This window comes from Syngnathoides biaculeatus, chromosome 18, assembly GCF_019802595.1.
Source record: "Syngnathoides biaculeatus isolate LvHL_M chromosome 18, ASM1980259v1, whole genome shotgun sequence".
In the NCBI taxonomy this organism is placed as follows: domain Eukaryota; kingdom Metazoa; phylum Chordata; class Actinopteri; order Syngnathiformes; family Syngnathidae; genus Syngnathoides; species Syngnathoides biaculeatus.
In genome coordinates, this window is record NC_084657.1 from 13,198,010 (window position 1) to 13,220,867 (window position 22,858).

The window sequence follows — 22,858 nt, forward strand, 5'->3', positions numbered from 1 at the left end:
TTGTGGCAGATGCATTCCTCCTTCCACTAGACCTGGTCGGTTTTGTAACATAAGAGGACGTGCCTTTGTGCACCGTCCTCGACGTGACCCCCTAATGCCGGCCTCGTAACAGGCCGGACCCAATTCCGGGAGAAGGACCGCCCGGGACTCGCGGCGGAGATGCTGAGCGGTGCGGCCAGCCGGGCCAGGCCGAGGCTGGGCAGCCTCTTCCTCGCGCCCGCCACCACAATGGCACCAGCGCTACCCGCAGCTCAACCACCACCGTCGGCGTCCAACGCGGGCGGGCGCCGACTGAGGTCCACGTCCTCCCTCCAGGGCGTCTCCGAACTCGCCCGGGAGCGCTCCAAGACGGTGACATCGTTTTACAACCAGTCGGCCATTGACGTCTCGGCGGAGAAGGTGAGGAGGATGTCGAGTTCAGCGCGGCTGATTGTGACGATAGCTAGCCTGACAGCAATGCTAACGGCTAGCTGGAAGTCAGCTGCGTTCACTGACGGTCATTCTCTTTCATGACTTTCTTCCAAACGTTCCTCTGGAGCCCCTCGAGCTTCATTATGGACGTTTATACCCATCATTAACACGTTTATATCGGTAAACTTCTACTTGTGTAATCAACGAGTAGTGTCATACTTTGGTTAATAATGGCGTCGATATAATCAATGCCTTCTGAAATGGTGGCGGCCGGGGTCACGTTAATATCACGCTCGGCTTTCTCCCTTTAACGACACCGCACTTTTTCAATCAAAAGTTACTTGTTTCGTCACATATTTTTTAAAGAAATGTTTTGTTGTTGTTGACATTCATTTCACTGGTGGTCTAGAATAATTTGCACAGTTGTCGGAGAAACCTCACCGGTCACGTTCATCGTAACCTATTTTTGCTCATGGGCCCTGAACGCAACAGGATGTTTTTCCCTTCTTCCCACGAGGAGTTCTCAGTTTCAATCTTTTGACACACTTTAAGAATAACTCTGTTACAATTATTCTAATTATTTTTTAATATAAATCTTTATCGGAGTGTATTTAACCTGAAAACATTTAATGCGTGCTGCATATTAGTTAAAGCGCTCACTTTATTCAACCGAAAACATGGACGCCAAGATGTCGGCCTAAAGTGTGAAATCACTTACTTTTCGTCTAAATAAAACTCTTAAACTGACGTCAATGGAGTTCTTTGGTACCCAGCTGCTGCAAAAGGTGGCAAAGCACTATTTTTATCCACACGGAATGTCTCAGTTCATTTCATAGGTCATTGACAAACAAAGCGCTACTTTTGTCTAAATCTCACTTCAGCAGACTTTGAAGTACCAAATGAGCTGTCTGAAAAAAAAATAACAAAAGAGTTGTGTGCGTGAATAGGTGCCACAAAATGGTGGAAAAAGCATTGTTTTGTCTAAATGAATTTCTTCAATGTGGTTCAGCATAGTTCCTTGTCACCAAAATGGGGGAAAGTCCAATTTATGGCTAAGTAAATCTCCTCAATTCACTTCAACACCTGTGAATTAAGCAGGAATTTGCCCTCTGAAAAGTATTTTAGTGAAAACATAATGTATGAATTACTGATATAAGTTGACATTTCTTAAGATGTGGCTGTCGTTCCTTGGCACCAACATGGTGGCAAAGTTTATACTTTTGTTTTGGCTAGAACGTAGCAAGAGTGAAGTGAAGATGGCACTGTCCCAAGGAAAGAAATTTTTATTTTTAATCTGCGTTCAGTTGTTTACAAGTCCAGAGCAGTTGTTTTGTTTCGATGTCAGGCGCCCAAGCAGCTCGGGATGCACGTGAGTCCAGAAAAAGAAGACATTTAGGGGAAAAAAAAGGGGAGTTTTTATCTTCCCGCGCTGCTTCCAGATGTGCATAAATCACCAGCAGCATTTTTGTGCAACGTTTTTCTCTCTGTACCATCTGCAGAAAAGAAGCGCAGTGGATAAGACGCGTCTGACGTGGTGTTTTTAACTTGATTATGAATTCACGTGCACGCCTGTGAAGTTGATAGCTTGTACATCCATGTTTCCCCAACCTTCGTGTCCAAAGGGATTATTGACGTCAGAAAATCTCCACCTAAATTTGGCAAAAAGTGTATGCAGAGTTCCTCCATAAATTCCATTCGTCACTTGATGATTCACCTCCATCCATTTTCTTAGCTGCTTATCCTCACAAGGGTCGCGGGGAGTGCTGGCGCCCATCCCAGGGAGGAGGCGGGGTACACCCTGAACCGGTTGCCAGCCGATCGCAGGGCACATCGAGACAAACGGCCACATTCACAATCACGCTTAGGGGCAATTTAGAGCAGGGGTGTCAAACTCATTTTTCACGCGGGCCACATTGTAGTTCAGGTTTCCCTCAGAGGGCCGTTACGGCTGTGAAACAAAAATATTGAATCATCTCATCATGTTTACGTCATTAATTTATGAACTAGTTTTGGAATCAGAAATCAAGGGTAATGTTTTCTTGAACTATTGAACTATTCATGTTTGGTATCACAAAAATGTCCCAACATGATCATTTATGAAACATGACCATTTGAGTTTTTGGTACCGATTTTTACAAGAATCATGGAAATCGACGCTGGGCCACATAAAATCATGCGGCGGGCCGGATCTGGCCCCCGGGCCTTGAGTTTGACACCTGGGATTTAGAGCGTCCAATTAATGTTGTATGTTTTTGGGATGTGGGAGGAAACCGGAGCGCCCACCCGGAGAAAACCCACGCAAGCACGGGGAGAACATGCAAACTCCACACAGGCAGGAACCCGGGTCCTCAGAACTGTGAGGCCAACAATTTACCAGCTGATCCACCGTGCCGCCCATCAAAAACATAAAAAGCAAACTTAGTTTTCCCCATTTTAGTTACATATTTTTCACATAGTGTTTCGTGTTCTGTTTTTCTTTTTTATTTGTAGTTACGTCATCACGTTGTGATTCTAAAAGCTGGGATGTTCGATCCTTTTTTTTTCAGATCGACACTAGTACCAGATACCATTCGCTCCTGTGTACTGAGTGATTAAGATGGCGCTAGAACTTTCGATACATCCAATTTCAATGAACACAATTGCATATCATTATGAACATACTTTTTTCTTTTTCTCTCACATGCACACAATGAGTGACCCTGTGAAACCGCTGAAGTGGAGCGCCAACTACTGGCAAGGAGGACTTGTGGGTTTTTTTTTTTTTTTTTGTCTCCAGTACTAGTGGCTGGTATCAGCAGGCTTCACGTGTAACAGAAACCTCGAAATAAAGCGGGTATTATTATTATTATTATTATTACTCGCCCATCCCTATTTAACGGCGTGTCTGTGTCTTCCAGGCCTCGGTGCGACTCACCTTAGCCACCTTGCTGTACGCTGGCAAGTCTCCGGACGGACACCACATCCTGGTAAGCGCTCGGTCCCGCCCCGGCGGCACCCGCGTCCCGCGCGCCTCCTTTTTGAGCTCTCGGTCCGATTCTCCAGAGCAGCGCAAAGTACCTGCACAAGGAGTTGCCGGTGCGCATCGCCCACCGCATCAAGGGCTTCCGGAGCCTGCCCTTCATCATCGGGTGCAACCCCACCATCCTGCAAGTGGTAAGCAAACGCCCCTCAGTTCTTTCCTTCCTGACCGTGGCAAACAAACTCTGAGGTGTACCTAATGGTATGTCCATTGTGGGGCGAGGGGGCAACCGTGACGGGCACAGCGGCACCATAAAAAGTTGAAGTAGCAGCCCGCAGCGCGAAAGTCGTGGCTGAACTTTGCCTCACTTTATCCGAGCTGCCAAAGGCAGCGTTGCGGGCCCTGGTTGCTAGGCAACCCTCTCAAGCGTTAACTACCAAAAAGAGGCTGCCTGCCACATGTTCTTTTTTTTTTTTTTTTAATTTTTAATCAAGCTTCTTACCAGTAAATGCCATTTTTAATTTTTTTTTTTACTTTTAATAGAATAGATGACTTATAGCTTGCCATTTTCTTCTCATCAAGATGTTGTTACCTCAGCCAAGCACAAAAAGATGGTTTTGTTTTTGTGTGTGTGCGGGGTTACTTTGCTAACATATTTATTCAAGTGTTTACATTATTTATTCAAATTGCTCTCATCAGTGGTGCAGGGGGGAAAAAGGGACCCATTTGTAACATTTTGAATGAAACTATACATAAATGCGTCAAGATATTTGAAACAAAAAAGGTGAACTAAATATATCAATTCAATTTGAAATGAAAACTTGAATGGTTAAAATGGTTATTTCAGCTTTCTGATTGAGCAAATTATGAATATGTTGTTTTTCTGCAAACTTGTATGGAATCAATGTAATTATATATAATACTTTTTAATATGTAAATATTGTATCATTTTAAGTGAACAAATCCTGGTTGCGTACTTTTTTTTTTTTCTTATCACACATTTATAAATATAAAATAACAAAAGTAGATCCACCCATTATTTTTTACTGTGCTTGAGATAATTTAAAAACCACAATTCTGTTCCCTGCTTTTAGTTTCCACTTCTCCAATCTTTTATGCTTTTTTTTTTTTTTTTTAAGTTGTTTTGTTTCCTGTTAAATTCACCCGACGCAGAAAGTCCATGATGGCGAAACTCATTGTTCCAAGTGCCTCACTTTCATGCAGAAACTTGACGACGAGTTCGCGTGTGTGTGAGTTCCAATGTATGAGTCAAGTGTTCTTCTTTTTCTTTCAAGCGGGACACCATCAGGGAACAAACATTTTTTTTTTCCCCTCTCATAAGTAACGTGCTGCCTCTTTTTTTTTTTTCTTTTTTTTTGATGAACTTTCCCCCACATTCTTTCTCGCCCTCATCGCACGAAGCACTCCTCTGTCTCCTCTCGATAAAACATCTTTGTGCGGTCAGCGAGTGACCCACTTAACAGTTGAAGTCGTCAAAGAGCAAACTTGTTCAAGTTTAGCAGCGTGCGAATGACCAGAATTTGTTGAAAATGTCCCGTGAGGCCCACTTGAGAGGCTTCCTGCTTGCAAGTAATGAAGGCTCTTCCCTTTTTTTTTTTTTTTTTTTTCTTCCAGCATGAACTCTATATCAGGGCATACCACATGGTCAGCGACTTTCCTCCTGTGAGTAACACGCGTACACGGACACACACATAAATGTAAACACCCGCAGGGTCAGGTCGAGTTCCTCATCGAGGGTGTTTCAAGGCTTCTTTCTGGGTGCAGTCTTTCACACCAAAGAGCTTAGAAAAGTGCCAGTTCAGGGCCGCAAGACCCGCCTGTGGATTTTCCCCGCAGTCGTATAATTAGATGACGCCTGGCGTCCAGTTTGATGAATTCAGTCGGTACTTGCTGAATTTCCCAGCAGGACCGCGCAGGGCAAGTGAGCTTTGGGTGGTGGTGGCGGTTGTTGCGAAATACCCTCTGAGACGCCCACTGACTCAGATGGTTTTGGCAGCGCACTGTTGTCTATTAAGAAAAGATATTGTACATGGGGGTAAAAAAAAAAAAAAAAAAAACCCAGAAACTAAAATCCTGGCTTTTGCAAGAACTGAAAAAGGGACCCCACGTAGAATCCGTGTTGGGGACCTTCACACAGCGACGTGGGGAAAAGGGGTGAAAAATGATGCCTGTCAAAGGCTGTATAAAAACGGCATTTTGTCGCTCTTCGTCTGAAACATTTGATCTTCCAATTTGGTCTATTTTTTTTTTGTTTGTTTTTTTTTCCCCAATATTTCATTCCACAAATCAAAACAATTTGTTATCATGCAAAGTTCATACACTATAACCCCGAAATGTGTAAAACTGCCGAGTCGGCTTCGTTGTCCTTTTTGATGCTATTGATACAGAACGGCAACGTAGGCAAACAGATTTAAAGTTGTTAGCAGGAAAAAAAGATGATCATACAAAAATAATACGTGTCACGGTAATGTGAGGGTAACGCAACGTGCCCGGTGCAGATCAAGGATCAGGACGTGGAAGCTGGCTTCTGCAAGCTGGTGCAGCAGCTGCTGGACGACCACAAGGACGTGGTCACCATGTTGGCGCAGGGTTTCAGGGAGTGTCGCAAGCACCTCCAAGTAAGACCAATAAACGCCTCTGTATTATTATTATTATTACAATTGATTCACGCCTTCTCTTGTGATTCCAGGACGAGACTATACTCCGCAACTTCCTGGACACCACACTGTGTTCCCGTCTGGGCATCCGAATGTTGGCCACCCACCACCTCGCCCTGCACGAAGACAACGTACGTCCCGCTATCTTTTTGTCCGTCTGTCTGTCCAGCCATCCTCACTACCTCCTTAATTAGCTATGATTGAAAGTTTTCTAAGCTAGACTAGCTACACTACAGATCGAGTCATCTCGATTGACGCATATGTTATATATATAGCTATACATGTTGGGTGGCTAATTAATTTAGCAAGACAGTTTGCATCGCGAGTTAGCCCATCTATCAGTTTAGGAAGTTGATCTTGTTCCTCTATCTTGGGTTTCTACTCGGTTTACATACCGTATTTTCCAGTCTATGTAGCGTCCCCCCAAACCCCCATACGCCGTGGTTTTATTGGTACGTTGTGAAATAAGATATTCATAGAGAGAGACTTTTTGTAAGTGTCTATTCACATACCTTGTTTCCAAACAGTGACTGTAACACGGCAGTAAAACGGCTCAAACGTAACAGAAGTTCATTTTTCGTCCTCCTCCTCCTGTTCACTGAAACCACTAAAGTCGTCATCTTCAGTATCAGAGTTGAAGAGCCTCAGAAAGTCTCGTCGTACATAATTTCAGTCTCTGTCGCTCTCATTTTCGTCTTGAAGTTGTGCTGTTCTCTTGTCGCCTTTTAATCCGTTGGTAAGACGAGAGTCTTTCATGCTAATCCACTGGTAGACGTCAGAAAAGGAAGACCTTCACAACTGGCCAGTTTTGTGAAAGATTTTAATGGTTTAAATTAAAAATATATATTTTGTGTTTGTGCTTACTACGCGTGCTGAAAGTAAAGTCTTATTCTTCTTTTACACATTGTAGGCAGCCCAAACACGAGAGCATGATAGGGAACGGCCATGTTTGAACTATTTGAACGTTTGTTTTGTTGTACTCAAACTCATATCCACCAGCAACAAACAAAAAAAAAACCCAAAACAATATTTTAGCCGCACCATTAAATATGCCGCAGGGCTCCCAGCGGACTAAAAAACTACTACCAGCTTGTTATTTGGAAAATATGGAACTTTGATCAAACTAATTAACCTTTCTATTTAGCTTTTCGTTAGCTGTCCTGCAATTTATCTTCCCTCCATCATCAATTTTCTGTCCGTTCAGGCCGACTTCGTGGGCATCATCTGCAGACGTTTGTCCCCCAAGAAGATTATTGAGAAGTGGGTGGACTTTGCCAGGTGAGCGCCTCCGATTGGTTGTTTGACGCGATCGATTGCCAGAGCGATAAGTGCGTTTGTTTTATTTTGTCACCCGCGGCTGATTACCTCGCACACACAGAGAAACGCACTATTCTGCGGGTTATCGCTCGGGTCGATGCTTTTGTCAGCTTATCACTTTGACTTCGTCACCTCTTGTGTATTTATTTGTAACTATGTACACGTACGTGTGTTTAACCCCGCACCCCCCGTGTGTGTGCGCACGCAGGCGTTTGTGCGAGCATCAGTACGGCAACTCTCCCAGAGTTCGCATCAACGGTCACGTGGCGGCGCGCTTCCCCTTCATCCCGCTGCCGCTCGACTACATCTTGCCCGAGCTGCTCAAGAACGCCATGAGGTACGGGCATGCAAACATTTTGGGAAATTGTCGGGGAAAAAGTCATTTTTCTGGTTCCAATGATCAAACAGATGGCAACAACAACAACAACTACACTGTTTATTTTATTTTGCTATTCAACGGAGAAACACGACATTTGCGGGCTGTTAATTGGCTGCTTTACCGTAAATCCCAGCCGACAGTGCATTTGTAAAAGAAATACCATTTGGTGCATACGTACGCTGCAGCTGTGTAAAAGCCGCAAGTCCCCACATTGAAACACAAGATATTTACAAAGAAGGACGGTACACAGAAAGAGTTTAACACTTGCGTGGCGCTAATGCTAGTGCCAGCGCTGCGCTAAAGCTAACAGGGCCGGTTTAAATAAAACTTACCAGTAAATATCACTGAGGCATGCCAGTAACACAGCAGCAACACGCTAGCCCAGCACTAACAGGGCCGGTAAAAGTCACTTCCTTGGCACATGCAGTGATGAAACGTACAGTGATGAAGCCGAATCGATGTTTCCCATCAAAATGAATGGAAAAAGAAATAATGCGTTCCATGCCCAAGAAAGTAGGATTTTTTTAAAGCTTTTTTTTTTAAGCTTTTCCTGATAATAAACTGCATAGTAGACATACATGTATAGTTTAAATACTTTATATAATAAAATTATTTAAGAAATATATATTTTTTTGTTCAAAACGAATAACAAAAGTGCGCTGGTTGTGCCGTGCGCGTTATGTCATTTCCGTTTTTTTTTTTTTTTTTTTCCCAGGAGCGTTTGAATTGACAATAACAAAACTCATCATGGGTGGGAACTTCTTGCGCCGTGCCCATTGTTATTTCCGAGGGGCATTTGAATTGACAATAACAAAGCGCGTTGTGGGTCCGCTGGTGTGTCCGCGCGCAATATGTTATTGCCGTGTTTTTTCGGGGGCGTTCGAGTACAGATTTTCGTTCGAAGACAGAAGAAAAAAAGATCTCAATTTTCGTTCGAAAACGGGGACATTCAACAATTCACCGGTCTCATTCTTAACTTTTCTACTCGAGAGCCCCCTTGTGGCCGTTTTAAAAATGCACAAATTAGTCGCATCACCGCATAAACCGCAGGGTTGAAAGCCTGCGGGGAAAAAAGTCGCAGCTTGTAGGCCAGAAATGACGGTAGTCCACGTTAAGAAATGCTTGGGCGGTTGGTCAAATGTCTCATGTCGTCAGGGCGACCATGGAAAGCCACTTGGACACGCCCTACAACGTCCCCGACGTGGTGGTCACCATCGCCAACAACGACATGGACTTCGTCATCCGGTCAGTCGCTTTTCGACCACCCTGAGAGCTTTTGAATTTTTTAATTTGGGCTTAATTTTTTGGTGTGGGGCGCGTACAGGATTTCAGACCGCGGCGGCGGCATCCCGCACAGGATCATCGACAAGGTGATGGACTACCACTTCAGCACGGCCGAGGAGAGCGCGCAGGACCCGCGCATGAACAACTTGTTCGACAACATCACCAACAGCGGCAACCATTCTGGACCGATGCACGGGTGACGATCGCACTCGCTAGCTTTTCCCAAATTGCACGGTTCTCCGAACCTTTGATTCAAATCAAAATCGTGGCGAAATAGTTTCAGAACGGGTCTTAAAGATTCCTCGCAAGTGTGTTGAACCTAAAAGTTAAATACAGCTGAAAGGTACCCAGGCAGCAGTTGTTTTGCACACCACTAGGGGGAGTTTTCTCACACTTCAGTGTCAATGAAAGTTTTATGATCGCAACAGTTCTGACATTGAAAAAGATTTTCAAATTTAATTTGGGGAGTAATAATTACAATCAAAATTAATGCGGAGCGGCAGCTTTTATTCATGCATCTTGAAATTGTTTGGAAAAATGACCACAATATTTTAATGCGCATCTTAAAAACCAAACCATTTTCATTGGTCATAAATTTACAAATTTACCGCTTTCACCCCCCCCCCCTAGGAAAAAACTTTGTGCGTGCATCCCTCAAAATTGAAATCCTCCGTCCCCTTAAAATATTTGTGTGGGCGTCTCAAAATACACACATTTTTAAATACAGTATAAAAAAACGCTGCAAATATTTGACTTCAAAATCTTTTTTTTTTTTTTTTTTTTTGGGGGGGGGTTTCAGGTTTGGTTTTGGGCTGCCGACTTCGCGGGCCTACGCCGAGTACCTCGGGGGCTCGCTGTCCATCCAGTCCATGCAGGGCATCGGCACCGACGTCTACCTGCGCCTGCGCCACATCGACGGGAAGGGCGAAAGCTTCCGAGTGTGACTCCGCCCTCGCCTTTGCGGTTCCTGCAACATTTCGTCTTTATTTTTTTCTTTTCTTTTTGCCTTAGAATTATAAGCTATGTTAGCTCTCAAATTGAGGACTTGTTTTTTGGGATTAGTTATCGGTACAAAACTCTGCGTCATGTCTTTACAAAAAAAAAAAAAAGTTACTCCTCATGAAGACACTCCAAGTTCGAAAGATGAAGGATCAACTCACTTGCCCAAAAAAAAAGCATGTTTTCATTTTTTTGGACTGGCAGATTTTTATTTTTTATTTTTTTGGGACTTATTGAAGCTTTTTGCCTTTTTTTTTTTCTCTGCGTGGTTCCTCACTGGTTCTCATTGCCTTTGCCGTTTTCCGTACTGTACTTTTTGACTTTTGCTGCGTAACGGTAGCACGCCGGAGAAGTATCAGCGTCTTGTGGAGTTTTGCTTGTTTTAAGCGAGCTTGTTTTTTTTTTTTTTTCTTTCAAGGTTTCCCCGCAATGTCCAGGCCAGCACTGACACAAAGGTGTGCAGCAACATTTTTATATTTTTTTCATAAAAAAAAAAAAAACCCAAACATTTTTAGCCTGTCCATCAAAAAAATAATCTAAATCTCAACAGGAGTTGAAGAAAACCCACTAAAGTTGTTTTTGTTTTGCATTTTTAAATATTTTTTTCTTCAAAACCTTTTTTAATGTATTTTCAGTTTTGTTAAAAACGATCAACACTTTTCATGCATGCATCTCCACAATTATAAAATACAAAAATCTGACTTTTACCTGCATGCATAATCAACTTTTATTTCAGAATTTTTTTCCACTATGTATGCCTCTCAATACGCCCCTCCCCTTTGAAGTAACAAAAACTTTTTTCTGCATGTCTTCAAATTTAATTTTTCTGGGACCCCGCCATCCCCAAACCAATCTCATTATTTATGTGCATACATCCGTACCAATTTTTAAAAATTATTTTCACCCAAAATAACCAAACATTTTTTTATGAAAGCATTTTTTTGAGGGGAGGGTAGTGTGATCAAATCTTTTTTTTAGTTCTTACTTTGAAAGAAAAAGGTAGACTCAAATGAAAGTGAAAGATGGAATTTTTTTTCTCAAAACAAAAATTCGACAAGTTCTGGTGCCAGGGAACGATCTTTTTGACGTTTAGCTCTTTTAAGCTCAGCTCAATGGGTGTCCCGATTTCTCATTTTTCGCAACATTGGTTTTTTTTTTTTTTTTTTTTTAAATGAATGCCACTTTTAAGTGACTGAACTGAAGAATGAATGCAATGAACTCGTATGGTTTCAATAGACCATGTGTGTAAATATGTAGTTAGTGCATGTGAGCAGTGAATAGCACACGAAAATGAAACATTGAAGCCCGGTGCCCCCATCTGCTGGTTAATAGAAGAAAACTAGCTGACTGAAGAAAAAACTAAAAACATTTTCAAGTGAAGTCACTGTCGCCTGACTTTGGCACCGAGTTTTTGTCTTCTGGCCGTTCAAGGTTTTGTACATTTTCTCTTCACAGAGAATTTAGTGTACACAATGACGACAAAAAGATGTATGATGATTATTTGCCGTTTTGCCACCCTATGTTTTCATGATGTTCTCTGCATTAAAACTTTGCATTGTTTTGGACTGTTGTCATTCCATGGTTCGACACTACAGTACTGGATTTTATCCCGATGTATAAATACACATGCAAATTAGATATGATTCACATCACATTATACTGGAAGTATTTATGGACAAGAAAAAAAAATCTTGTTTCTATTTTAGCATACACTTTTTAAAATTATTGTTCATTTTTTTTTAGTACATAGTCATTCCCAAGAGCCAAAACATGTTATGTTTCAGTGCAATGAAGATGCAGCTGCCTGTAATTATTCACACGGCCACCAGGTGGCATCGTGTGCACAGTCTAGCCCGACTATCTTCGGACAGGAGACAGTGAAAATGTGTGTTATTATTTTGGTTAAAAACAAAATAATTCAAAAGGACATTTAAAAAAACGCATTGGTTCTAAAACAAAAATGCTTAAAAAAGAAAGAGTAAAAAATGTCAAACCATGTTAAAGTGCCACTGTTATGAAATGCATGATTTTTAGTGTTATTAATGAAAAAAAAAAAAAAAAGGCAGCCGGAATGGGCTAATCCCTTTTTTCACCACAAAATAGTATTTTGACGTATATGGCTTTTCGTCACTCCCGCCATGAAAACCCTCTCGAGGGATTTTTTTTCGACAAGCATATGCTCATATTTATTTTTTCGTATGGACATTGAAGTGAATAATGTAAGTATTTTTTCATTACGATATCTATTTTAGAATGTTTATAGGCATGACACTTGACCTTTAAGTAACTTGTTACCTCTCTGTGAGTTAGCAGCGAGCATTAATAATTGATGTGAAGGTCAACTTTATAGAATACACACGCTTGTTACGAGAACTGCGGTTTATGTTCAATATTAACACAGGAGGCGTTTCAAGCGCTGCCCGGAGGAGGAAGGCAAAGTCAAACAACGTGAAACACTACCCGTGTTTCTATCGCTAATGAGAACAAAGGAAGTTAGTTGGAAAGCGAGGAAGTACTGGAGATCTCGCGCAGGTGTAAAACTCAAGGCCCGGTGTCTCTCTAGAGAAGATGGCAGCTAAGAAATTCACGTTTTCTTGGCCAGTCAAGGACGTTGCGGCGTTTGTAGCGAGCTAAGATAGTTGCCGTTTTGGTAGCTAGCTAAGGAAGGGCAGCTAATTAGCGAAGACTTAGCTAATTAAGAAAGTTGCTGTCGTCGTAGCTAACACGTCACAATTGGGAAAAACTAAAACGTTCTTTTGGTTTTGAACAGTCATGTGAGAAAATGGAAGTGTATCGCTTCAAGCAGCACTCGAAGGCTTTTGTGAGATTTGTCAACAAAGACTTTAAAAAAAATAGTGTAACAGTGTAACAGACCAAATTTGGATTAAGACTTAACAGTTAAATCATCACTTGTGCGGTGTGGACATCCGTCCATTCGTGACAAATATTAACATGGCAAATATGGCTTTGATAACATTGACACAAAAATAGCTTATAAGGAAAAAAAATGTATACACTCACAGGCTACTTCATCAAAAGAAGTATAATCTAATCGGATATAATGCAGATCGTTGGAGCATTATTGGTAACTAGGCAACGAATTTTGTCAAATAATTTCATACATGAGAGCAGGGGCATAGTAGTTACAAAATTCCATATGATAATTTACCTAATGAGATTGGAAATTGAATTCAAAAGTGCGTCGTTTCACTTGAACGGCAACAATGTTTACATGACTGGGTGGGTGAGGGGGAATTACATTTTATGTTTAAAAAAAGTAATTATACAACTAAAGCCGTGGTACTGTACAGCAAAATCAAGCACGCCTTGTGACTTTTTCATCTTAACGAAGGCAGTGTTCCTAATAATGTGACCTGTGAGTGCATAGCACAAAAAGGGAACAACGCATCGCTGTCCAGTGAAAAACATTTTTTTTTCTATAACTGTGTATCTATTTTACCTGAAACAAAGAAAATCACTTTTAGTGTTTTCAGATTAAAAAAAAAAAAAAAAAAAAAAAAACACAAAACAGATATACAGCATGTCATGTGAAACCGTGGCAACAACAACATGGCACAAAGAACAGCGTAGCCCTTTTTTTTTTTTTTGTGAAAATATTTCACGCCAATGAACAGACAAAACTAGATACCCAAATATTCCTTTGATATCCAGCTGAAGGTCACGCGATCTGAGGAACAAAAAACGCTAAGAATGACGACAAAGCGCCGACTGGCAAATGGACCTCACGCTCGGAGTGGCAAAAAAAGTTACGTGAAAAACGCAAACGCTGACAGAAAGTTGATATCCAACAAGAATAAAAGGAGAGGGGAGGGGGGGGGGTTCATAAACTTTCCATGGAAATAGAAGGCAATGAGCCAGGGAATTATAAACTTCTACTAATGTGCTGAATTTTTAGGAAAAAGGGGGTACTAGTACTGTATATGGACCTAAAGCACAGTAAAAGTAATATCAACATTGTAGTAGTGGGCCAAAATACAGGAAGTCCCATCGCTCAGTGGTTTGAACATTGGTTTGATAAACGAGAGGTCGTGAGTTCGTATCCCAAAGGGGTCTCGGCTCCCCCTGAGGGGTTGTGTCAGGAAGGGCATCCGGCGTTCAAAACGGTGCCAGACAAATATAAGCGATGTGGCGACCCCTAACGGGACAAGTCGAAAGAAACTTCTAGTAGTAGGCCAAAAGCGATACTAGTAAAAAAAAAAAACAATTTGAATTGGTGCACAGAGTGTGGTATTGAGGACAAAGCGCGCACTAGTAAAGTCCGTTCTTGGACCCCTCCTGTTCAGCCTCTATATACTACCCTTGGGTCAAATTCTTCAGAACTTTATGACTATCATAGCTATGCAGATGACACGTAAACACCAAGTCCGAAACCTTGGTGTTCTGATTGATTCCGACCTGACTTTCAACAGTCATTTCAAAAGTCTTTCACCATCTGAAGAACACATTGAGAGTGGAGGCTTGCATGTCTCAAGCAGACCAGGAAAAACTCATCCATGCTTTTATCTCCAAGTAGACTTGACTATTGTAATGGTCTTCTGACTGGACTCCCCCAAAAAGAGTATTAAACAGCTGCGGCTGGCGTTTTGACTGGAACAAAGCGGTCAGAGCATAAGTCCTGGATTCCAGTCAGCTTTAGAATAGATTTGAAAGTCCTGCTACTGGTCTATAAATCACTAAAATGTTTTAGATCCCGAATACAAGAAAGAAATGGTTACGGAATACAAACCCAGTAAAGCTCTGAGATCGGCTGACTCGGGTCACATAGTGGAGCGCAGAGTACAAAGCAAACATGGCGAAGTAGCATTTTGCTATTGTGCCGCACACAAATGGAAGAAATTGCCACTTGGACTTGTACACGCTTTTAAACGTTTTTGTCTCTTTGTTTTCGGGCGCTTTTGATCACGTAAAGCACATTGTATTACCTTTCCGTATGAAATGCGCTACACAAATTAATTTGCTTTGCGTGAGTACGCGGACCTTGAGCTGGATGTCAAGCCAATCAACTAACCTTTATTGAAAGCCATTTGAGCATAAAGCCGGTTAAGCATTTGGTCAATATTCTTGATATCCATGTTTTCATCATACTAGCAGGAGAAAAGCGGTAGCAAAATGGGTGGGTGGGTGGGTGGGGGGGGGTGTGGACAATTACAGTACTAGTAACCCACAGTTTTACTAATGCTTCATTCAACATAGCTTGAGACTGCACTGTTGTAGTGTTTTGTTTTTAACGTCGCTATTATATTGTTGAGTCGCCTCAACGTTTTTCTTTTTACATACTGTGCAGCTGTGATATTTTTCAAGTGCTCTGCAAATGAAGTTGCGTTCATCACCTTGTCGAAGGAAGTTGGAAGTTGTGAAAAAAAAAAAAACAACTCACGAGTTGCACATCTCACGAGTGCGGAACTGTCTTACTGGTGAGAACTAAAGAGCTTAAGCCGGATATGGCATAATGCGCTAATGGCTTTCAATAGCATGTATAGCACAAATTGTACAACTGAAGCACAAAATGGATGCCCACCCCCCACTTAAAAAAAATAAAAGCAAAACAGACCCTTTAAATCGCAATGCACGTAGCCCAAAATGGACGCCTTTAACACACTAGTGTACAGTAAGTCGACGTTTTTGGAATAAATAGCAGCGAGCGCCGTTTTTTTCTCCCCCGTTCAGCAAAGGAGCTCACACTACCTGCAGCGCCCTCTCCTGGCCGTCCAGCTGCACCTTGATCTTGTGCAGCTCCTCGATCTCCTGGTGGTGGCGCTCCGTCTTGTGACGCACCAGCGAGCGGTAGAAGTGGACGGTGAACACCACGAAGATGACGCCCACGGGCACCATGATGATGGTGGATGCCAGCGCCGCCCGCCAGCCGCCGTCCTGCACGGCCGCCGACCCGCCCGAGTCCACGGGCAGGAACTTGATCCAGCAGAGCAGCACCACCTCGGCCAGGAAGAGGAGGATGCCCAGCGCGGTGGAGAAGCCCCACGCCAGCTCGATGTAGTGGTGCATGCGCTCGTGCGGCGACTCGCTGACCGAGTTGAGGTTGTGGATGTTGCTGACGGCCTCCACGTTGGGCAGGATGCACGTGCTGATGAGCAACGCGAACAGGTGCACGGCCACCAGGATGGTGGTGCAAACGCTGAACGCCACCAGAAGCGCCCGCGGGTAATTGTACTGCATCTCCAGCTGCACCTCCACCATGGCGACCTCGCACCGCAAAACACAAGCAAAAAGCATTTCAAATATGCGGGGTGGGGGTCGTCCGAGAAAAGCGCCGGCTGTACGTGACTGACCATCGCGAAGCCAGAGAGCAGCGCCGAAGTTCTGCTGGAGGCCTTGAGCTTGGCCCTGCTCAGGTAGAGCTTCCTCCAGGACAAGGCCTGCACCGAGTGGTGGTTGGAGCTGACCAGCTCCAGGTAGCTGCGCCGCACCCAGTCCCTGTAGTCCATGCCGCCGCCGGCGCCGCCCCCGCCGCCGTCCGGGGGCCGCTCCGACATGCCCGGGGCCGGCGAGCCCGTGGGCACGTTGAGCTCTCTGCTCATAATACCTGATCGGGAAGAATTAAAATAAATAAATGCTACAATTTCACTTCATTGGTCTGAAAATTGTTATTTATTTACGACAGAGGATGCATCTATGTTCATAATTCTATGCCAGCGACATAACTGTTGAATGTTCTTCCACTTGTGCTGTACACTAAAGTTCGTCTCCATGTGCCCTGCGATTGGCCGACAACCCGTTCAGGGCGTACCCCGCCCCCTGCCCGTTGACAGCTGGGATAGGCTCCACCATTCCCTTGTGAGGATAACCAGCTAAGAAAACGGATGGATGGAAGAAATTAAACCAAGATAAACAGTCTCAATTTTTTCCTCCCACCATTCATGGAACTGATAATAGCAAAATCGAATTAAAAAAAATTAAATCGGGAATATATAAAAAAAAAAGTGAGATCATGTGGTTGCACAAGTCTGCACACCCTCCTATATCCAGGGACATGCCTGTATTCAGAAGTAAACAATGCATCCATTTTCTGAGCCGCTTATCCTCACAAGGGTCACTAGCATAATTAAACAGTCACATCGAATTGTTAAACGGGAGTCAGCAGACACCGGTCATCATTTAAAGTAGGACTGATGAACGCCAAACAAACTTCAGATGTTCTTGTAGTTTCCCTGAAATCCCAATTTGTAGCATAATTGGCCCACCAGTCCAAGTCAAAACGTAATTTCAACATTACACACTGCGGGAGAAAAAAAACATTCAATTTAAATGCCTTAATGAAACATTTTATCTAAATAAATATTCACAAATAAACAGTTAAATGTAAATGGATTTGAACAACAACAAAAAACATCAGGCAAAGTTGATTGATTTATAACAATAGTTTGTCAGGCAAATCTTTACTCCGAAGTCAGCATAGTTTGTGATTGACTCCGTTCAAATTGTTATTGCTGGCGTAAAGCGAGGACTGCATTCGTTATGTGACACTAATTGTGTCAAAACGCCACATTTTTAATAAACCGTGCAACAAAATAATTTACAAGCCTTTACTGGGCCGTGTCAGGTAGCTCAACTAACCTGAATGTTCAAGTTTAAAAAAAAAGAAAGAAAAACAAACGTCACGGGCTAACGTCGCATCTTCCGCATTCTATTACGTGCAAATTAAAAGGAGACGAATTATCCTCGGTATGACACCGGTGACATTCGGTACCGACTAACATAATCTCTACATTTTAATGAAAATCTTCACTGAAATTTAAAAAATGGGAGGGGAAAAAAGCCATGTTTATAGAGCCTTTGAGCACATATCGTCAGCAGACCGGCGGCGACGGGCTGTTTAAAAGTCAGCAGGCAAAAGTGGGATCCGACCACACACTTTCGCGAAAGTCATACTTATTTCGGAAAAAAATAATTTATAACATATTAGGAGTATAAACGTTGTGTTTTAACAGCTTTTCAGGCGAGGTTCCCCCACCTCCCCCTCCAAAAAAATCATTTTTTCGAAGATTTTTTTTTTTGCTAGCTATCCAAGTTATTTAGCTAGCGAGGGGCTAATCGAGTTTCCCGGTCCATTCGGTGATAAAAATATGGTTTTATTTGGACTCACCTGAACGACAAAATTGGAGTGGCAGTGAGTGAGCTGCTCGACACAGGAGAGAAAAAGAGAAGCTTGCAGCCGCTCTGCGGACATTCCACGTCCCTCCTACATTGACGAGTGAGCAACAGCTTCCGGGTTGCATTTCCATGGACTTGACGACTTCTCCACTTCCGCCCCGAGTCCAATCGTTGGCAAGTTTTGTTCACACTTTGAGGTGAATATTATGCTCACGATGTTATTATTTGTTGACAATTTCTCCTGGTAAATGCTTCATCATGCGAGCTGTTTTAATCGAGTTGTCAGTGTTGTTTAAAAAAAAAAAAGGGTAGATAAAGCGAGATTTGGGCTGGGTGTGTCTTCAACATAAAAGCGTAGAGTTTTTTGGGGGGGACTTTTAGAGTGAAAAGACAAGAAGACCCCCTTCTTAAATTCTTATATTTTTGCACATTTTCCCACTTTAACTCAATTCACCGCCAGCCCCCCCTCATCCCCATGTTAACATCGATATTTGAATTCAACAGCTGTCACTGTCAGTGAAAGATCATCAAACAAATGTAAATATCTGACAAATACAAGTGAACTTAAAATGCTCTTTTTAAATGATTTCATTGCTTAAGGAAAAAATATTAAAAACTACCTAGCCCTATGTGGAAAATTAATTAATTAACCCATTGTTAAATAACGAATTAATTGTGGCTAATGACAATTTTGGGTTAATTTTCACTCATCACATCCAAGCTTGGTTACGCCCAGACCAGTTCGATCAAGAAATCACCAAAACAGAATCTGTCCCGACAAAAGATCTAATTAAAAACTGCAATAAAATGTCATGATCAAAAGAAATTCCAGAACAGTCAAGAGTGGGAAGTTAATTGAAGACTCTATGGTGGTTTGTTTATATGTACCCCTGCGATTGGCTGGTGACCGGTTCAGGGTGTACCTCACCCTGAGTCAGCTGGTATAGGCTCCAGCATGCCAGCGACCCTAGTGAGGATAAGGGATGAATGGACATCAGTTTGGATTCAATTGAGCCATAGGGAGAGCCATTATCCTCACACGGAGTACAACGGTGAGTCACCCAGGAGGCCACAAAGGAACTCGGGGCAACTTCACAAGAAGTGGAGGCCTCATGACACAACACTGGATAAAAATGGCATCCATGACAGAGGTCAAATGTCAAAACCACTGGTGGTCAAAAAGAACGGAAATGCTCGTCTTGCCTTGAGGGGACCATCTTAATGATTCATGAGACTTTGGGGAGAATATTATATGAACTGAGCCAAGGAAAGTGTGTGTATCGTTCCATCTGGCGTTAATGTAGCATAGCATGTAAGAAAAAGAACATCATACAAAGAGTCGAACATGGTGGTGGTGTAATGGTCTTCGGCTGCTTTTCTCCTTCTGGACCTGGACAACATGCTGCGAGTGATAGAACACTAAAAATCCCGAGGGAGAGTGTTCATCACTTGACGAAAAAACTGAAGCGCACTTGGGTTCTGCGGCAGGATAACGATTCACAACACACCAACAAGTCAACTGATGCCTTTAAAAAAAAAAAAAATGAAGGTTTTGGTGTGGCCAAGTCAAAGTCCAGACTTGGTGCAGTAACAAACATAATTTTAGAAGGGGGACAAAACTTTCTCATGGCACTGTACGGCATATGGGAATTCTGTACAGCTTTGAGTCCAGCATTTCAGTGCGGAGCGCTGCATGTTATTTATGAAATATTTCTATTTATGGCTTTGTTTTTTTCTATTTTTTTTGGGGGTGGGTAGGGGGGGATGCCTCCGAAAATCCCCTCTGCATTGCTCCACTGATGTAGCTGTGCACATTGGACAGCTGCCACTGAGCCAGCTGTCATCTACGCATAAACAAAATGATTAAAGTGTTTTATTTGTTTTAAGAATTGCATGGCAGGGCAGTAAATGCACAAAGCAGAAATAGTCAACGTAAGTTTGAATGTGATTGGTTCACGGCGAACACAGTCACAACCCCGATTTATAAAACTGTGTGGTTTCGCTCACATTACCTCAGCTGGTTTGTTCATTTCCTTTATAGAAAAATACATTTTTTTTTTCCCACACAGGCAAGGTGACTCTGCATGTGCACTGCGATTGACCGGCAAACCAGTTCAGGGTGTACCCCGCCTCCTGCCCCGTTGACAGCTGGGATAGGCTCCAGCACTCCCCGCGACCCTCGTGAGGATAAGCGGTGAAGAAAATGGATGGATGGAGTTGCACAGGTTAGAGGTTGCAGCAAAGATGGAAAAAGCTTTGAAATTATGTTTCTTTTTTTTTAATGATAAAATCTTCAGACTTGAACAAGGGTGTGTTGACTTTTTGGATAAACTCTACGTATAAAGATGGGGTGAAATAATTTGCAACGAGAACAGAAAATGTATATCATTTATTGAGTAAAGGCGACGGGGATTACGGTGGCACACAAGATAGAAATGAATTGTTCTTGCACTTCAAAATCTCATTTGAGAAGGTTTATTCACCCAAAACTGGGGGAAGGGTTCATGTCAAAAATTATGCCAAATACACTTTTTTTTTTTTTTTTTTTTTTTTTTACATACAGGGATTAAAGCACAGTGTTTGCTCCGTGAGGATCAACGGAACCCCCAGAAGGTTGGTTAAAAACGGGCCTCTCGTTAAGAAGCCTATTGCACGTTCTTCTTATCTATCGCATCTCTCCGTCGCTCTGTTTACGTTTTGACTTTCAATGTACCAAAGTCTGCGCTGGAAAAATAGAAAGTCATAAAAAAAACAAAACATTAAAAAAAACAACAACAAAGGTAAATCAGCAGGATTTGTCTGAGGACAAACGTGACATTTTACCCGTGTCACTTCCTGCAAGTTCTCGCCAGGAACAATACTGTGCGTGACACTTAAAAGTGGGTGGAGCTTGCTAAAATGTGTGTGCTAGGGGATGGGAATTCAACTACATTTCCTCGATTGATTAATCGAGAAAATGAACGCTCGATTAAGTGCCTGAAGACGCGACGACTCGCCAATCGATCAATTCGTTATCCACCCATCCCCTCGTACTAATCCGGGTCAAAACGGCTGCCCCGCTACGTTCAACCGGCTGATGCTAATGCGGATGGCGACATGTGAACAGGAAACGTCACACGAGTTCAAACCCGGAAGTCCGTCGGCCATCACGCGTGGATAAAATAAAATAAAAAAAAAAGTCCGGTGACCGACGTTACTTGACGGCGACCACGGCGGTGTTGCGGATGGACTCCATGACGGCGGCCAGGCGGCTGCACAGGTCGTGCGCTTGGTTCACGTGGACCTTAGGGGGGTCTTTGAGGACCGCCGTCTCGGCCGAGCAGTCCAGCACGCGGGGCAGGAACTCTCCTAGTTTCATCTGCAGCGAGTCTGCACAGGGAAAGGAGAAGGGTGGTAACGTTGCGTTTTTTTTTGGGGTAAAAAAAAAAACAAAACACGATAATCGGGCCTGATTTAAGAATTTCTCCCGAGTGTCGGATGTGTCTAAACAATTATCTTGACTGATTATCTTGTGTTGTGTGTGTTGGGGTGCGTTAAGAGGGACTTTCCGTCCTGATCTGGTAAATGTTAAACCTGTGACGCGTACGTTCATCCGTGATTTTGGCTGAGCCAGGGACTCTCCCCCGGTTTTGATTTGCAAAGCAAAAATAGCTCATTAGGAAGCTTCGCCGTAACTGCAAATCACAATGACAAAAGAACTGGTTGTTGACAAAACGCCTGAACCGCAGAGCACAAAAGTTGACGATGATTCCGGTCTGTCCAGAACCAGGCACGTGATGTACCCGTGCGGATTACTGACAAGACGGAAGCGCCTGTCGCTGACTCTGCCGCTCGCACGAGATAACGACCAAAATGACATCAAAGATGATAACGTTACACACACGTCCTCGTATTTGCAGAAATATTTTATTGTACACTTGGATGAAGTGACTCAAAGTGACAGAAATATTGGCATTCAAAAACTCCTCATTGCACATCGAAGTACAGTAAATCAATTTCTATCCATCCAAGTGAAGTCAAAAAGTCAATTCAAGTCTTTCTTTTTCGTATTTTGGATGCTTGGTGGCACAATGTGGCATCTGACAGGTCAGCCTTGGTACTGCGCGCGGAGAGGGAGGAGACTCGCGATTGATCGTGTTGGTTTGTCTTGAGTGTACTGCACACCGTAAGAGCAAAAACAACAGCAGTTTTGTCTGGTGTCTAGCCTTGAGGAATTGGCACACGTTTACCCCGCTTAAAGGTCAAGTGTCGTGCTTGTAAACATTCTAGATTTTGGAATGAAAAATACATATAACATTAGTCACTTCAATGTCCATACGGAAAAATAAATATGAGCGGAGAACGCGTCATCCGTGCGCAAAGTTGCGGAAGTGTCGTTTGACATTCAAGTGGTCGCCATATTGGCTGGATCTTCTGTCCGTGACGTCACACCGAGGCATTCGCCATTGAAAACACGCTGTGCCACCTACTATGGGACACGAACGCACGCGTTCTGACACGGAAGCTCTTTTTGAAGAAGAGAACATCTCACAACCGAGTGAAGTGACCGTTGCAATATTAGCCTATCGTTTCGAGCCGTATTTAGATGATATGCGGATCACGGCCAAACCGCATGTGGACAAACCACCTCCCTGTCCGATCCAACTCCCCGGCAGTGGTGAACAACGGCATCCGCAGCCGCAGGTGACGACGACGTATTTA

General features: G+C 43.0%; 3 protein-coding genes and 1 long non-coding RNA gene across 7 annotated transcripts in view; 2 read left to right on the top strand and 2 right to left on the bottom strand.

Moving 5' to 3' along the window:
* bckdk (branched chain ketoacid dehydrogenase kinase) lies at positions 1-15,420 on the top strand. Its single transcript, XM_061802315.1, has 11 exons — positions 1-399; positions 3,309-3,377; positions 3,454-3,564; positions 5,006-5,053; positions 5,890-6,009; positions 6,081-6,179; positions 7,253-7,326; positions 7,574-7,702; positions 8,900-8,989; positions 9,069-9,224; positions 9,828-15,420. The coding sequence occupies exons 1-11, from the start codon at positions 160-162 to the stop codon at positions 9,970-9,972; spliced, it is 1,281 nt and encodes a 426-aa protein (XP_061658299.1). The 5' UTR covers positions 1-159; the 3' UTR covers positions 9,973-15,420.
* Positions 13,527-18,315, bottom strand: orai2 (ORAI calcium release-activated calcium modulator 2). The gene is made up of 3 exons (XM_061802316.1): positions 18,150-18,315; positions 16,336-16,589; positions 13,527-16,249 (listed from the first exon to the last, which is right to left on the bottom strand). The coding sequence occupies exons 1-3, from the start codon at positions 18,286-18,288 to the stop codon at positions 15,725-15,727; spliced, it is 918 nt and encodes a 305-aa protein (XP_061658300.1). The 5' UTR covers positions 18,289-18,315; the 3' UTR covers positions 13,527-15,724.
* Positions 18,238-22,858, top strand: part of LOC133491345 (uncharacterized) — a 5,286-nt gene continuing 665 nt past the window's right edge. Inside the window, exons 1-3 of the long non-coding RNA XR_009792389.1 lie at positions 18,238-18,354; positions 20,227-20,382; positions 20,721-20,770. This is a non-coding gene — a long non-coding RNA (uncharacterized LOC133491345). The remainder of the gene's footprint in view (positions 18,355-20,226; positions 20,383-20,720; positions 20,771-22,858) is intronic.
* usp28 (ubiquitin specific peptidase 28) overlaps positions 20,483-22,858 on the bottom strand; it is a 19,968-nt gene continuing 17,592 nt past the window's right edge. For all 4 annotated transcript variants that reach the window (XM_061802314.1, XM_061802313.1, XM_061802311.1 and 1 more), the window contains one exon: positions 20,483-21,526. In XM_061802314.1, the coding sequence (XP_061658298.1) occupies positions 21,351-21,526 (176 nt within the window). In that variant the 3' untranslated portion in view covers positions 20,483-21,350. The remainder of the gene's footprint in view (positions 21,527-22,858) is intronic.